Source organism: Podarcis raffonei, chromosome 18, assembly GCF_027172205.1.
Source record: "Podarcis raffonei isolate rPodRaf1 chromosome 18, rPodRaf1.pri, whole genome shotgun sequence".
In the NCBI taxonomy this organism is placed as follows: Eukaryota; Metazoa; Chordata; class Lepidosauria; order Squamata; family Lacertidae; genus Podarcis; species Podarcis raffonei.
This window is the reverse complement of record NC_070619.1, coordinates 9,091,808-9,105,632: the sequence shown is the minus strand read 5'-3', so window position 1 is coordinate 9,105,632 and position 13,825 is coordinate 9,091,808. Positions and strand designations below refer to the sequence as shown.

At 48.4% G+C, this 13,825-nt stretch overlaps 1 protein-coding gene across 2 annotated transcripts in view; it reads left to right on the top strand.

Annotated features, from left to right (window-relative positions):
• Positions 1 to 6,799, top strand: part of POLRMT (RNA polymerase mitochondrial) — a 48,563-nt gene extending 41,764 nt beyond the window's left edge. For both annotated transcript variants that reach the window (XM_053372774.1, XM_053372773.1), the window contains one exon: positions 6,310 to 6,799. In XM_053372774.1, coding sequence (XP_053228749.1) covers positions 6,310 to 6,313 — 4 coding nt within the window. In that variant the 3' untranslated portion in view covers positions 6,314 to 6,799. The remainder of the gene's footprint in view (positions 1 to 6,309) is intronic.
• The last annotated feature ends 7,026 nt before the right edge of the window (positions 6,800 to 13,825 follow it).

The following is a 13,825-nucleotide window of genomic DNA, read 5'->3' as shown; positions in this document are numbered from 1 at the left end:
ATAAATACTAATACCACTGAAATTTCTTAACTTTAAAACAACTCGGTCATTTAGCGTGGCAGAGCCTTTGGAAGTCCCTGCCGGTTGAGATAAAGAGAGGCACCTTGTTGTTGTTGTTATTTAGTCATTTAGTTGTGTCCGCCTCTTTGTGACCCCCTGGACCAGAGCACGCCAGGCCCTCCTGTCTTCCACTGCCTCCTGCAGTTTGGTCAAACTCATGCTGGTAGCTTCGAGAACACCATCCACCCATCTCGTCCTCTGTCGTCCCCTTCTCCTTGCGTCCTCCATCTTTCCCAACATCAGGGTCTTTTCCAGGGAGTCTTCTCTTCTCAGGCCAAAGTCTTGGAGCCTCAGCTTCAGGATCTGTCCTTCCAGCGAGCACTCAGGGCTGATTTCCTTCCGAATGGAGAGGTTTGATCTCCTTGCAGTCCATGGGACTCTCAAGAGTCTCCTCCAGCACCAGAATTCAAAAGCATCCATTCTTCGGCGATCAGCCTTCTTGATGGTCCAGCTCTCACTTCCATACATCACTACCGGGAACACCATAGCTTCATGGATCACTGCCTTGCCGTGGCGAAGGGGCTTGAATAACTCAGAGAAGCTATGAACTGTGCTGAGCAGGGCACCCAAAAGGCGCCTTAATTTTACTCTTTTCATCGCCTGCGAAAAACATTTGTTTAGGCAAGATCCGTCAGCCCCCCTTGCCTGGTTTAGCCGGCCAACCAAAGCTGTTCCCAGGATTGTGGCCTCTGTCGCCTACTGACAGCTCCTCAAAGCCGCAGGTGAGAGCTGAAGACAGGGACCAAAGTTGGGCAAAGTACCCCAGAAAAAGCACGACAAATGAAAAAATGAAATTTTTGCTTTGAGCTGCTTCTTTTTTTTTGCAAAATCTCTTTTGGGCTGTTCTTAAAGAAACCCACGAAAATCTACACTTCCAACATGGGTTGCCACATACGTCTAATTTTCCCTGGTATTTCGGCCAGTTTGTGATGGCCGGATCCTGGCTACGTCCCATCAAATTTCCCAAAGTACGGCCAACCCTAATTTAAGGTAATATTGTGCTGCTTTCAATGGCCATCAGTTTCCCAAAAGCATCCTTGTGAAAGTGTGGTTTGTTAGAGGGGGCTGAGAGTTGTTAGGAGAAAGACACACGCACACAAATTCCCCGCAGAGATCATCAATTCCCAGAGTTCCCTGGGGACTGACCGTCAAACCACTTCTGGAACCGTGCGCGACTTTGCTGGACGCCGCCTTAAGTCTATTTATAACCGTCCGAAACAGCAGATCTTAAAAGCATTTCAAGTTACACGATTCCCGACAGGGTACGATATAAAAGGGCCTAGACACTCTTTAAGGAAATCCGTTTTTGGCCACATTTGTTGTTGTCGTTTAGTCGTGTCTGACTCTTCGTGACCCCCTGGACCAGAGCACGCCAGGCCCTCCTGTCTTCCACTGCCTCCCGCAGTTTAGTCAAACTCATGCTGGTAGCTTTGAGAACACTGTCCCACCATCTTGTCCTCTGTCGTCCCCTTCTCCTTGTGCCCTCCATCTTTCCCAACATCAGGGTCTTTTCCAGGGAGTCTTCACTTCTCATGAGGTGGCCAAAGTCTTGGAGCCTCAGCTTCATGATCTGTCCTTCCAGTCAGCACTCAGGGCTGGTTTCCTTCAGAATGGAGAGGTTTGATCTTCTTGCAGTCCATGGGACTCTCAAGAGTCTCCTCCAGCACCAGAATTCAAAAGCATCCATTCTTTGGCGATCAGCTTTCTTTATGGTCCAGCTCTCACTTCCATACATCACTACTGGGAAAACCAAAGCTTTAACTATACGGACTTTTGTCGGCAAGGTGATGTCTCTACTTTTTAAGATGCTGTCTAGATTTGTCATTGCTTTTCTCCCAAGAAGCGGGTTTGGTGTTGAAGTGGCTGTAAGAAGAGGAGTTTTCAGGGGGAGCAAAAATGTCAAGTGCACCGTTTTCGTAGCGCCCGGTTCCTGGCTGATGTGAATCATGGGCCCTGGGGCGTACGGGTATCTGAAAAGCACCGCATTTCTGTGGATGCAGCAATTGGGCAGGGGGAAAACATTTCCAGGAAAAATAATAATAATAATAATAATAATAATAATAATAATAATAATAATAATAATATTTATACCCCACCCATCTGGCTGGGCTTCCCCAGCCACCCTGGACAGCCTCCAACCAAACATCAAAATACAGTAATACATCAAACAATAAAAACTTCCCTAAACAGGGATGCCTTCAGATGTCTTCTAAAAGTTTGGTAGTTCTTTTTCTCTTTGACATCTGGTGGGAGGGCATTCCACAGGGCGGGTGCCACCACCGAGAAGGCCCTCTGCCTGGTTCCCTGTAACTTGGCTTCTCGCAGGGAGGGAACCGCCAGAAGGCCCTCGGCGCTGGATCTCAGTGTCCGGGTAGAACGATGGAGGTGGAGACGCTCCTTCAGGTATTCTGGACCGAGGCCGTTTAGGGCTTTAAAGGTCAGCACCAACACTTTGAATTGTGCTCGGAAACGTACTGGGAGCCAATGTAGGTCTTTCAAGACCGATGTTATGTGGTCTCGGCGGCCGCCCCCAGTCAACACTGCCCCATGCGTTGCCTAATTCTTCACCCCCCTCCTTCATCACCTCCCTTCTGAACTCTTCATAATCTTATCTTTTAAGCCTCTTCATTTCGGCTCCCGACTCTCTGTTTGGCTCATCTGTTTGTTGGTAACAAGAGAGAATCCAGGCAAAGCCCGATTAGCGTAAAAAAACGCAGTTGGCATTCTGCTGTGTGTGCCAAACTCTTAAAAATAGTAGTAATAATAATAATAATAATAATAATAATAATAATAATAATAATAATTTATTATTTATACCCCGCCCATCTGGCTGAGTTTCCCCAGCCACTCTGGAAGGCTCTCAACAGAATATTAAAAACACAATAAAGCATTAAACGTTAAAAACGTCTCTAAACAGGGCTGCCTTCAGATGTCTTCTAAAGTCAGATAGTTGTTTATTCCTTGACACCTGGTGGGAGGGCGTTCCACGGGGCGGGTGCCACTACCGAGAAGGCCCTCTGCCTGGTTCCCTGTAACCTCACTTCTCGCAATGAGGGAACCGCCAGAAGGCCCTCGGCGCTGGACCTCAGTGTCCAGGCTGGACGATGGGGGTGGAGACGCTCCTTCAGGGATACTGGGCCGTTTAGGGCTTTCAAGGTCAGCACCAACACTTTGAATTGTGCTTGGAAACGTACTGGGACCCAATGCGGATCTCTCAGGACCGGTGTTATGTGGTCCTGGCAGCCGCATTCTGGATTAATTGCAGTTTCTGGGTCCCCTTCAAAGGTAGCCCCACGTAGAGCGCATTGCAGTAGTCCAAATGGTAGCCATCCTTGGTGTTTCATGGGACGGTTTGTAACATTTCACTCGCCTCGGGCTCGTCAGCTCCACATCCCAGCCAATATCGTAATTCCTGCTTTCTCTGATTTCGCAGCTCGGGCCGAGATTCGAACGGGGGGCGCCTGGCCTTTCTCACCCCCTATGTGGGCTCCCACGTGGAATTGGCCTTTTAGCTCCAAACTGCAGGGGACCGGCGACTGGCTTGAAACAAAGCCAGGTTCCTAGTCCTCATGGTTGTAGCATCGCCGTGGGTTGCGTGTCTCCCTGTCGCACCCAATGAGGAGAGGTTGCTGTTGTTTGGGAACTTTCATGTTTAGACAAAAGGCAAGCGAGGGAGTTTGTAAAAAGTTACATGTGCCACCCTGACACTGGATCCGAGCCTGGACATTGGAAGGTCCAGGACAGGCCCGTTTAGCTGCGGAACTGGTAAGGTAAAGATAAAGGGACCCCTGACCATTAGGTCCAGTCATGGACGACTCTGGGGTTGCAGCGCCCATCTCGCTTTATTGGCCAAGGAAGCCAGCGTACAGCTTCTGGGTCATGTGGCCAGCAGGACTAAGCCGCTTCTGGCGAACCAGAGCAGCGCACAGAAACGCCGTTTACCTTCCCGCCGGAGCGGTACCTATTTATCTAGTTGCACTTTTGACGTGCTTTCGAACTGCTAGGTTGGCAGGAGCAGGGACCGAGCAACGGGAGCTCACCCCGTCATCGCGGGGATTCGAACCGCCGACCTTCTGATCGGCAAGTCCTAGGCTCTGTGGTTTAACCCACAGCGCCACCCGCGGACGTGGGACTAAATGGGCCAAATCCCGCAGGGGCTTGACATCAGCGCACTGCGTCTTCCGGGACCTTCTTTCCTCCAAAGTATAAAATCCACAGGTTTGCTCCCAATGCAGCCCTGGTTTAGACCAACCGTTCTGGTCCTGCCTTGTTTTTGTTTTTTTGCAGAAGGGGCATAAGTACCTGCCCCCCTGCCCAAAGAACCCTCACCTGAATCGTAGCCAAAGACTCCCATCACCATCTGCTGTTCTGGAGGTGGGAAGCCGCTGTCTAAAGCTTTATTTCAAAGGCATTTTCCACCTCCTTCCAGCCTCCTCCCTGGTGTGTTCTGTTGCTGCTCTCAGTTCATCTCTGTAGTCGTACACAAATCCTCTTCAGGGGATTTGTGGCTGACTGCCCATTTTCTACAGAGTCTTGTCTCTTCCCTTCCCTTCCCTTCCCTTCTCTCTGCTTCCATCCTCAAATTTCCTTTTTTATATATATAATTTTTTATTAGTTTTTTTAACATATCACTTTCAACAATAATTAAACATACTTTTGCATCTTATTCAAAATTTTGACTTCCATCAATCCTGTCTGAAAATTTTCCAGTCTAATCCCTCAGTATGCATTTCTGATCTTCCCTCTTACATTTCAAACTCATAACCAATATCTCTATCTTTTTCTACTTTGCAACAATTCGTATATTTCTCCTTACAAAACTTCTTGCAGTCCTACTAGCGCAATTTGTTGATTACAGTTGCTCTTCAAATAATTCATATGCTTCTTCCAATCTTCTGTAAATCTCTGGTCCCGCAGGTTTCAAATCCTTCCTGTCATTTTGTCCAATTCTGCATGGTCCATTAATTTCGTCGTCAAATTTCCAATTTGCTTTTGAAGCTGAGAACATACTCCCTGCCCTTCCAGGCCTAAATAACAACAACAACAATTATTATTATTTATGAAATTTATTACGGTCAGAGACCAGCTTGTAAAACACAAATGGAACTACAATCCCAATAGAACTATTATTATTATTATTTATTGCTTATACCCTGCCCATCTGGCTGGGTTTCCCCAGCCAATCTGGGCGGCTCCCAACAGAATATTAAAAGCACAATAAAACATCAAACATTAAAAAACTTCCCAAAACAGTTCTGCCTTCAGGTGTCTTATAAAAGTCAGAGAGTTGTTAATTTCCTTGACATCTGATGGGAGGGCGTTTCACAGGGAGGGCGCCACCACCGAGAAGGCCCTCTGCCTTGTTCCCTGTAACCTCACTTCTCGCAGGGAGGGAACCGATTCTGGTTGCCGCAAGAGGGGAGGGGGCTCTTGTGCGCAGGTCAGTTTTCCACGGGCAGCTGGTTGTCCGCCGTGGGAGGGCAGGATCAGGGCCGGATTTTGGTTTGATGAGCCCCTAAGCTACTGAAGGTAATGGGGCACTTTCTTTGTCCAGCTGTCTTTTTTCAATTGCCTCTGTTTTTTGTGTTGAATATATGCTACATGGTAATTGATGGGCCTAATAGGTAACTCAAGCCATTTGCACATATTGCCATGCAACCAGTCCATGCTGAATGTAAGGTAAAGGGACCCCTGACCATTAGGTCCAGTCGTGACCGACTCTGGGGTTGCGACGCTCATCTCGCTTTATTGGCCGAGGGAGCCAGCGTACAGCTTCCGGGTCATGTGGCCAGCAGGACTAAGCCGCTTCTGGCGAACCAGAGCAGTGCACGGAAACGCCGTTTACCTTCCCGCCGGAGTGGTACCTGTTTATCTACTTGCACTTCATGCTTTTGAACTGCTAGGTGGGCAGGAGCAGGGACCGAGCAACGGGAACTAGGCACCCTATATATAGAAAGGAGCAAAGCAGTGATATTTTAGGGAGCAGGCTAGCAGGCGGGGGCCATGACTTACATGCTAGGATCCTACACAACACAAAACACTGTTGCTGTATGTAGGTTTTATTTTATTTGTCTTTTATATTTTGGAAATGTACATCCAGGTTTTTTTCCCCTTTAATTTTTTTGGGGGGCCCCAAGAGAGTGGGGCCCTAATCTACAGCTTGTTTAGCTTACACGTAAATCCGGCACTCATACGTAAATCCGGCCTCTCCTTGCGTTCTGAACGTTACACACTTTCTTTCCCTTCCAGGTGACTTCGACCTGGAGAAGGTAAAAGAATCTACCTACTTTTTCAGCTGACCCCGGAAGGCGCGTCGGAAGCTTTTCCAGGGACCCTGCCCTGTGTCACCCCGTAATCCGGCTCAGAACGGGCTCTGCTACCTCCAGAGTGAGAAACGGTGGGAAGGAAGTTCTTGCACTGTGCAAAATATATTTGGTCTCTTTGCCCTGAGCCTCCATCAGGTTTTCTTTTCCTCCTTTCCATCCCATAACTCTGAGCATCACCAGCTGCCTCTATCCAACCACTGTTTTCGTTTGTTTTTCAAATGCCCAAACGGTGAAGAATCGAAGGAAGGAAGCCGTCCTCCCGGCTTGGTGCTGCTTAGCTCATTTGGTGCCCCCCAAAGGGCACTTGGCTTGCCACCCCGAACCTCTGCCAGCCCTCTGGAGGAAGGGCACCTTTGCCCTTAACCAGGAGAGTTTTGTGGCAGCAGGAGATGGTAGCTTTGACCTGCAGTCTTCCTCCCTTCGCAGGGCAGCCCAAGTTGGCTGGTATTGCCAACGTGTTGGGTTCCATCTCCCGTCCGGCCCCCGAATCTTTGGGGGGCTGGTCGGAGCAGGACCCCACAGCTTCTGGGGGATTCGTTCTTGCAACGGCAGAGCATAAGAACCACGTGGGACGAGAAATGTGGGTGAAATTCCCTTGCCTTGCCTGGCGCTGTCTGCTTTGGTTCTGCCCGCATCGTCCCACTTGCCGCTTTTTGGGTACCACGGCACGGGGCTGCCCCCTCGAACCGCCGCCTGTGGGGTGCAGAATCGAGTCCCGAGCTTCCCCCACAGGGGATGTTATCCCATAGCTGTCAACTTTTCCCTTTTCTTGCGCGGAATCCTATTGGGAATAAGGGAATTTCCCTTTAAAAAAGGGGGAAAGTTGACAGCTGTGTGTTATCCTCTCCCATCAGGGAACGGTTAAGTTTGTTCCGGCAGAGGGGCCTGGGGAGGGCCGTTTTGATGCACCAGGAGAGCTGTGTTTCTCGCCCCCCCCCCGGCCAATGCCTGTAAATTAAAAGCCTACAAGAAATCTCTGCCTCGCCTCCGGAATTTCTGATCCGTCGACGCCGGGGAACGAATTCGGCCAATGTTCTTGACTTGAGAAGTGAGGAGGCAGCCCGCGGTGTCTCTGCAACGAGTCTCTGCTCAGGGGGTTCTTTCAAGCTCCACTGATGGTCAGGGGATAAGGAGAGACGCAGTTGAACAACACCGAGAAGATTACCTGTTTGCAGTTCTGGTCGCCTCAGCTCAGAACGGATATGGCGGAGTTGGGAAAGGTTGAGAAAAGGGAAAGCCCAAACGGTTAGGGGGGATGGGACGACTCCCCTTTGGGGAAAGCTTGCAGTGTTTTTTCTTTTTTCCGTTTAGAGAAAAGGCGGGTAAGTCCAGACATGACGGGAATTGTATAAGGTAAGGGACGTGGGTGGCGCTGTGGGTTAAGCCACAGAGCCTAGGACTTGCCGATCAGAAGGTCAGCGGTTCGAATCCCCACGATGGGGTGAGCTCCCGTTGCTCGGTCCCTGCTCCTGCCAACCTAGCAGTTCGAAAGCACACCAGTGCAAGTAGATAAATAGGTACCACTCCGGCGGGAAGGTAAACGGCGTTTCCGTGCGCTGCTCTGGTTCGCCAGAAGCAGCTTAGTCATGCTGGCCACATGACCCGGAAGCTGTACGCCAGCTCCCTCGGCCAGTAAAGCGAGATGAGCGCCGCAACCCCAGAGTCGGCCACAACTGGACCTAATGGTCAGGGGTCCCTTTACCTTTACCTTTACTTTTACCTTTACGGAGAAAGTGGCTGGAGAGAGGAAAACGTTATCCCTTCTAATACTCGAACGCTTGAGGAAACTCAATGAAGCTGAGCGTGGAAAGATTTGAGGCAGGCAAAAGCGACCGCGCGACCTGTGGAACTCATTGCCACCGGAGACAGGTGGCCGACGTTGTTAATACGGCACCCTGAGCACAAAATTTTCAGCTGGAGAACACCCCCGCCCCGGGAAAACGCCCCCCTCCCATATGGAAGAAGGCTCAGAGCTTGGGGATTGGTGGGGGGGGCAACGATGGGTGGTCAGAAGGAGATGACTGGGAAGCGGTAGCAGAAGCGGAGGAGGCAACAGGGTTTAGTGAGCGGGAAGAGGCTGTGGCAGAGAGCAGTGCAGAATCGGGAGACAGGAGAGGAAGGGGAGGCAGGAGACGATATGAGGCTGGCTGGGGAAGAGGCACGAGTGTCTCCCCCTCCTGCCGCAACAGACTCCAAGGAGTCTCCTCCTCCTGGTGTGACCAGTTCCCCTCTGACCCCTGGTTTCCCAGAACCAGCAGAGATATGAAGAGGGCGGAATAAAGAGAGACAAGACGATGGGGCTGTAGGAACCGGTGGAGGAGCCTTAGAGAGCAGTGGGAAGGCAGGGACTCTCGGTCCTCGCAGCCGTTCCTTTGGGGCAAGACCTACTGGGAAAGGGCTGCTGCGACCACTAGGCCTGAGCCTGTTTTTTGTTTCTTTGAATAAAGAGTTGTCTTCACCAACATTGGTGCTTTCTTGACTCCCGCTCCTGAACAGCTAGCTCTAAAGGGGGGATTGGAGCAACTATTCATTATTATAATTATTTTTGTTAGTTTTACATAAAAGTTATACACCATAAACATAACATTTTCGCACATTAAAAAAAAAAGTTATTTCGACCCTGGAGACCTCCTCCCTTCCCTCGGTGGGTTCCAGTTCTAAATTTTATCCCTGCATCTTTTACGGTGATCCGTATCTGTTATACAATCACAGTATCCAAAATCCCTGTTACGTTACAAGTGTCATTGTTATTCCTGTCAATGGTTTCAACTGTTTACAGTGATCTCTCAAATACATTAGAAAGTTATTTCAGTCTTTTAAGAATACTTGGTCTTCCTGGTTTCAGATTTTTCCCGTCAGTCTCTCTTTAAAAAACAAACTTTTTATTCAATTTTACAGAATACAGTTGAATTCAAACATTAGTCATAACCATCAGCATTTAGGATCCCTTGAATCCTTAGACTCTCCTCCACTGGTTTCCATTATCAAACTTTTTCTTCTGCATATCATATATTTTCTCTGTCTTTCTTGAAATAATCCATTTTCACCTTAGTTTCTAATGTAGCCTTATTGGAGTTTACCGATTGGGTCTGCGTTGCTCCCGGACAGGAGGAAGGAAGTCAAATGACACCGAGGGTTGGTTCAGAGAAAGAGTTCTTTATTTCTGCTGTCCGGAACAGCAGAAAGGCACCTGTGTGGTGTGTCCACAGCAAGTCCAAAGAAATGAGAAGTTTCATGCAGTATATATATCCTCCAGGCACCCTCTCCCTCCTTCCCCAGGAATCCAACCACGTCAACCTATGTACGCAGGTTGACATCACAGATGTTCCTGCTCCGGCACTCTTAACCATAAGAGGGTATTCCTTCCTGTACTTCTGACCATAAAAGGATCTTCCTGTTCCTACTCTTATCTTGGAGCAAGAGGTCACCATCTCCGAGAACACACTCTGGCGCTGTTCCCAGACTGGGTCTGTGCTCTTTGTGGTCAGGACATAAGATAAGGCACAGACGTGTCTTCTCTGTTCTACTGGTACAGTCAAGGCCATCCTTGCCGTCACAAACTGATAAAGGAGAGAGCTTTGAGCACAGGCGGGTTTGACTCAGAGCTCAAGTTAATGGATTTTAGCTAAGGAAAAATAGGGATTTTGGTTCAGTTTCAAACTGCCTGCACAGTCAGTTTTGGGTTTGGGAAACCCATTCCTTCACTAATACATTACAAGCGTTACTCAGATCCTGCCAAGGTTTTTTGGTTGTTTACAACGTTCTCTTAAGTAAATTGTAAATTTCCCCCATTCCTTATTAAAGCTTCTGTCTCCCTGGTTTCTGGTTTTCCCCATCATTTTCGCCATTTCGGCATAGTCCATCATCTTCATCAGCTATTGGTCTCTGGTCAGGAATTTGATCTCCTTTCCATCTCTGAGCTAGTAGCATCCGCGCTGCTGTCGTCATGTACATAAGCAATTGTTTCTGCTTCTTTGGTACCTCTGCATCTAAAATTCCTAATAAAAACGCTTCTGGTTTTCCCCCACAACAGTTTTTTTCAACTTGTTATACAGTGCTACCTTGGTTCTCAAACTTAATCCGTTCCGGAAGTCCGTTCCAAAACCAAAGCGTTCCAAAACCAAGGCGTGATTTCCCATAGAAAGTAATGCAGAACGGATTAATCTGTTCCAGACTTTTAAAAACAAGCCCTAAAACAGCAGTTGAACATGAATTTTACTATCTAAAATTTTACCACTGATCCGTAAAATGAAAGCGATAAGCAATGTACTGCAGTCACACAATCCATCGGTAGCTGAACTGGGTTCTTCACAGTCACGAAAACAAAACGAAAAAGTGCCGCAACTACAAAAATGCAAAATAAATAGCAAAAACAGGCAGACCTCGGACGTGTAGCACTCAAATCGGAAGCATAACACTCAAACTGGAGCATGTTCGGCTTCTGAAAAATGTTCGCAAACCGGAACACTTACTTCCGGGTTTGCAGTGTTTGGGTTCCAAGTTGTTTGAGAACCAAGGGACCACTGTATATCATTTCCCAGAATGCTTTTGTTGTCTTGCACATCCTCCACGTATCGTAGAAAGTGCCTTCCTTCTCCTTACACTTCCAGCATACCTTTGAAGCAGTTCTGTACATCTTTGCTAATTTTGTGGGTGCTAATGTAGGTACCTAGACAGCATCTTAAAAAGCAGAGACGTCACCTTGCCGACAAAAGTCCGTATAGTTAAAGCTCTGGTTTTCCCAGTAATGATGTATGGAAGCGAGAGCTGGACCATAAAGAAGGCTGATTGCCAAAGAATGGATGCTTTTGAATTCTGGTGCTTGAGGAGACTCTTGAGAGTCCCATGGACTGCAAGAAGATCCAACCTCTCCATTCTGAAGGGAATCAGCCCTGAGTGCTCACTGGAAGGACAGATCCTGAAGCTGAGACTCCAAGACTTTGGCCACCTCATGAGAAGAGAAGACTCCCTGGAAAAGACCCTGATGTTGGGAAAGATGGAGGGCGCAAGGAGAAGGGGACGACAGAGGACGAGATGGTGGGACAGTGTTCTCGAAGCTACCAGCATGAGTTTGACTAAACTGCGGGAGGCAGTGGAAGACAGGAGTGCCTGGCGTGCTCTGGTCCAGGGGGTCACAAAGAGTTGGTCACAACTAAACCACAACAAATGTAGGTATTCTGTGCTGGTTCTCAAGATGGAGAGAACCAGCTTGTGGGATTTGCATGGGGGCAGCTGGCTGGCCACTGTGAGGACAGGATGACGGACTAGATTCGAAGCCAGGGCCCCCTCCTGCCTCCTTGCGTCATTCCCACGACACAAGATATTTCCCCTACCTGTTCCGAGATAAGGATGCTTCACTCGCAAGAGGCTGTGGCGTCTTAACGCTTCACTTGCGGCTAAAATTAGAAGCACAGCCTGCCTATTAGTTATCTGGAATGTTACCAAGGGAGTGTGTTGTTTGTGCTATAATTAGTAGGTTTTTAATACAATTTTTTGCCTTGTTTCTTATTGCGGCTGCAGACTTCCGAATCTCTCTCATTCTTGACAAGGGCCTTAAAGCCCGTGGGTAAGTTTTCAGCCGGATGTTGCGATGCGATTTGGCTCCCTAATATCTACATTATCTGCCCGAGTCCGTTGCTTAAATTTGGTTGCAGGGCAACATGACCAGGAAGCAGAAAACTGGGCAGGTTTATTATTATTATTACCCATTTATGCATTTAAATGTTTACATTTCTTGCCCGAAAAGGGGAACCCTCAAAGGAAGCTGGCAAGCATCTTAATAACTAATAAGCTGCCCAGTTTTAAAGTGTAAATCAAAATGCAGCATGAATGAGGTCCAGCTCCGAGGGCCTTCTGGCGGTTCCCTCCCTGCGAGAAGCGAGGTTGCAGGGAACCAGGCAGAGGGCCTTCTTGGTGGTGGCGCCCGCCCTGTGGAACGCCCTCCCATCAAATGTCAAGGAAATAAACAACTTCCTGACTTTTAGAAGTCATCCGAAGGCAGCCCTGTTTAGGGAAGTTTTTAACGTTTAATGTTTTATCGCTTTTTTATTAGTGTTACTAATATTCTGTTGGGAGCCGCCCAGAGTGGCTGGGGAAACCCAGACAGATGGGCAGGGTTTAAATTATCTATTATTACAGTGGTACCTCGGGTTAAGTACTTAATTCGTTCTGGAGGTCCGTTCTTAACCTGAAACTGTTCTTAACCTGAAGCACCACTTTAGCTAATGGGGCCTCCCGCTGTTGCCACGCCGCCGGAGCACGATTTCTGTTCTCATCCTGAAGGAAAGTTCTTAACCTGAAGCACTATTTCTGGGTTAACAGAGTCTGTAACCTGAAGCGTATGTAACCTCAGGTACCACTGTATTATTATTGTTGTTGAATTCGGTGCTGCTGGGGTAGCTCAGTTGATAAGAGCATAGGGCTCTTAACCTCAGGGTCCTGGGTTCGAGCCACACATTGGGAAAAGACCCTGCAATACGGGGTTGGTCTAGATGACCCTGAGGTCCCTTCCAAACCCCGCAATTCAGTGAAAAGCCTAAGGAGCATTGGGAATGCAGGAAGCTGATGAATATTGAGTCAGACCATTGGCCTATGATGCAGCTCTTCCACTGAGCTGTGTTCTTTTCCCCTAAAGGCAAAGTAAGGTGCTAGTCCACATGGTTCTGAATTTTTAAAAAATGGAATTAAGTAGGAAAGACAGAAGCTCCCTTATAATGAGCTACAGCATTGGCCCACCCAGCTCAGTGACCGGAAGCAGCTGTCCACGGTTTCAGGTGGGACTCCGTGAGCAGCCCTGCCTGGAGATCGATCCCATAGGCCAGTTTTTCCCAAACGGTGCATCACACTCTAAATCCGGCCCACAGACAGTCCGGGAATCGGCGTGTTTTTACTTGAGTAGAATGTGTCCTTTGTCCATGGAGTTTTCTTGGCAGGGATACTGGAGTGGCTTGCCGGTTCCTGCTCCGATCACTGCAGATGGTGACAGCAGTCACGAAATTAAAAGACGCCTGCTTCTTGGGAGAAAAGCAATGACAAACCTAGACAGCATCTTAAAAAGCAGAGACATCACCTTGCCAACAAAGGTCCGTATAGTAAAAGCTATGGTTTCCCCAGTAGTGATGTATGGAAGTGAGAGCTGGACCATAAAGAAGGCTGATCGCCAAAGAATGGATACTTTTGAATTCTGGTGCTGGAGGAGACTCTTGAGAGTCCCATGGACTGCAAGAAGAACAAACCTCTCCATTCTGAAGGAAATCAGCCCTGAGTGCTCACTGGAAGGACAGATCCTGAAGCTGAGGCTCCAATACTTTGGCCACCTCATGAGAAGAGAAGACTCCCTGGAAAAGACCCTGATGTTGGGAAAAATGGAGGGCACAAGGAGAAGGGGACAGCAGAGGATAAGATGGTGGGACAGTGTTCTCGAAGCTACCAGGATGAGT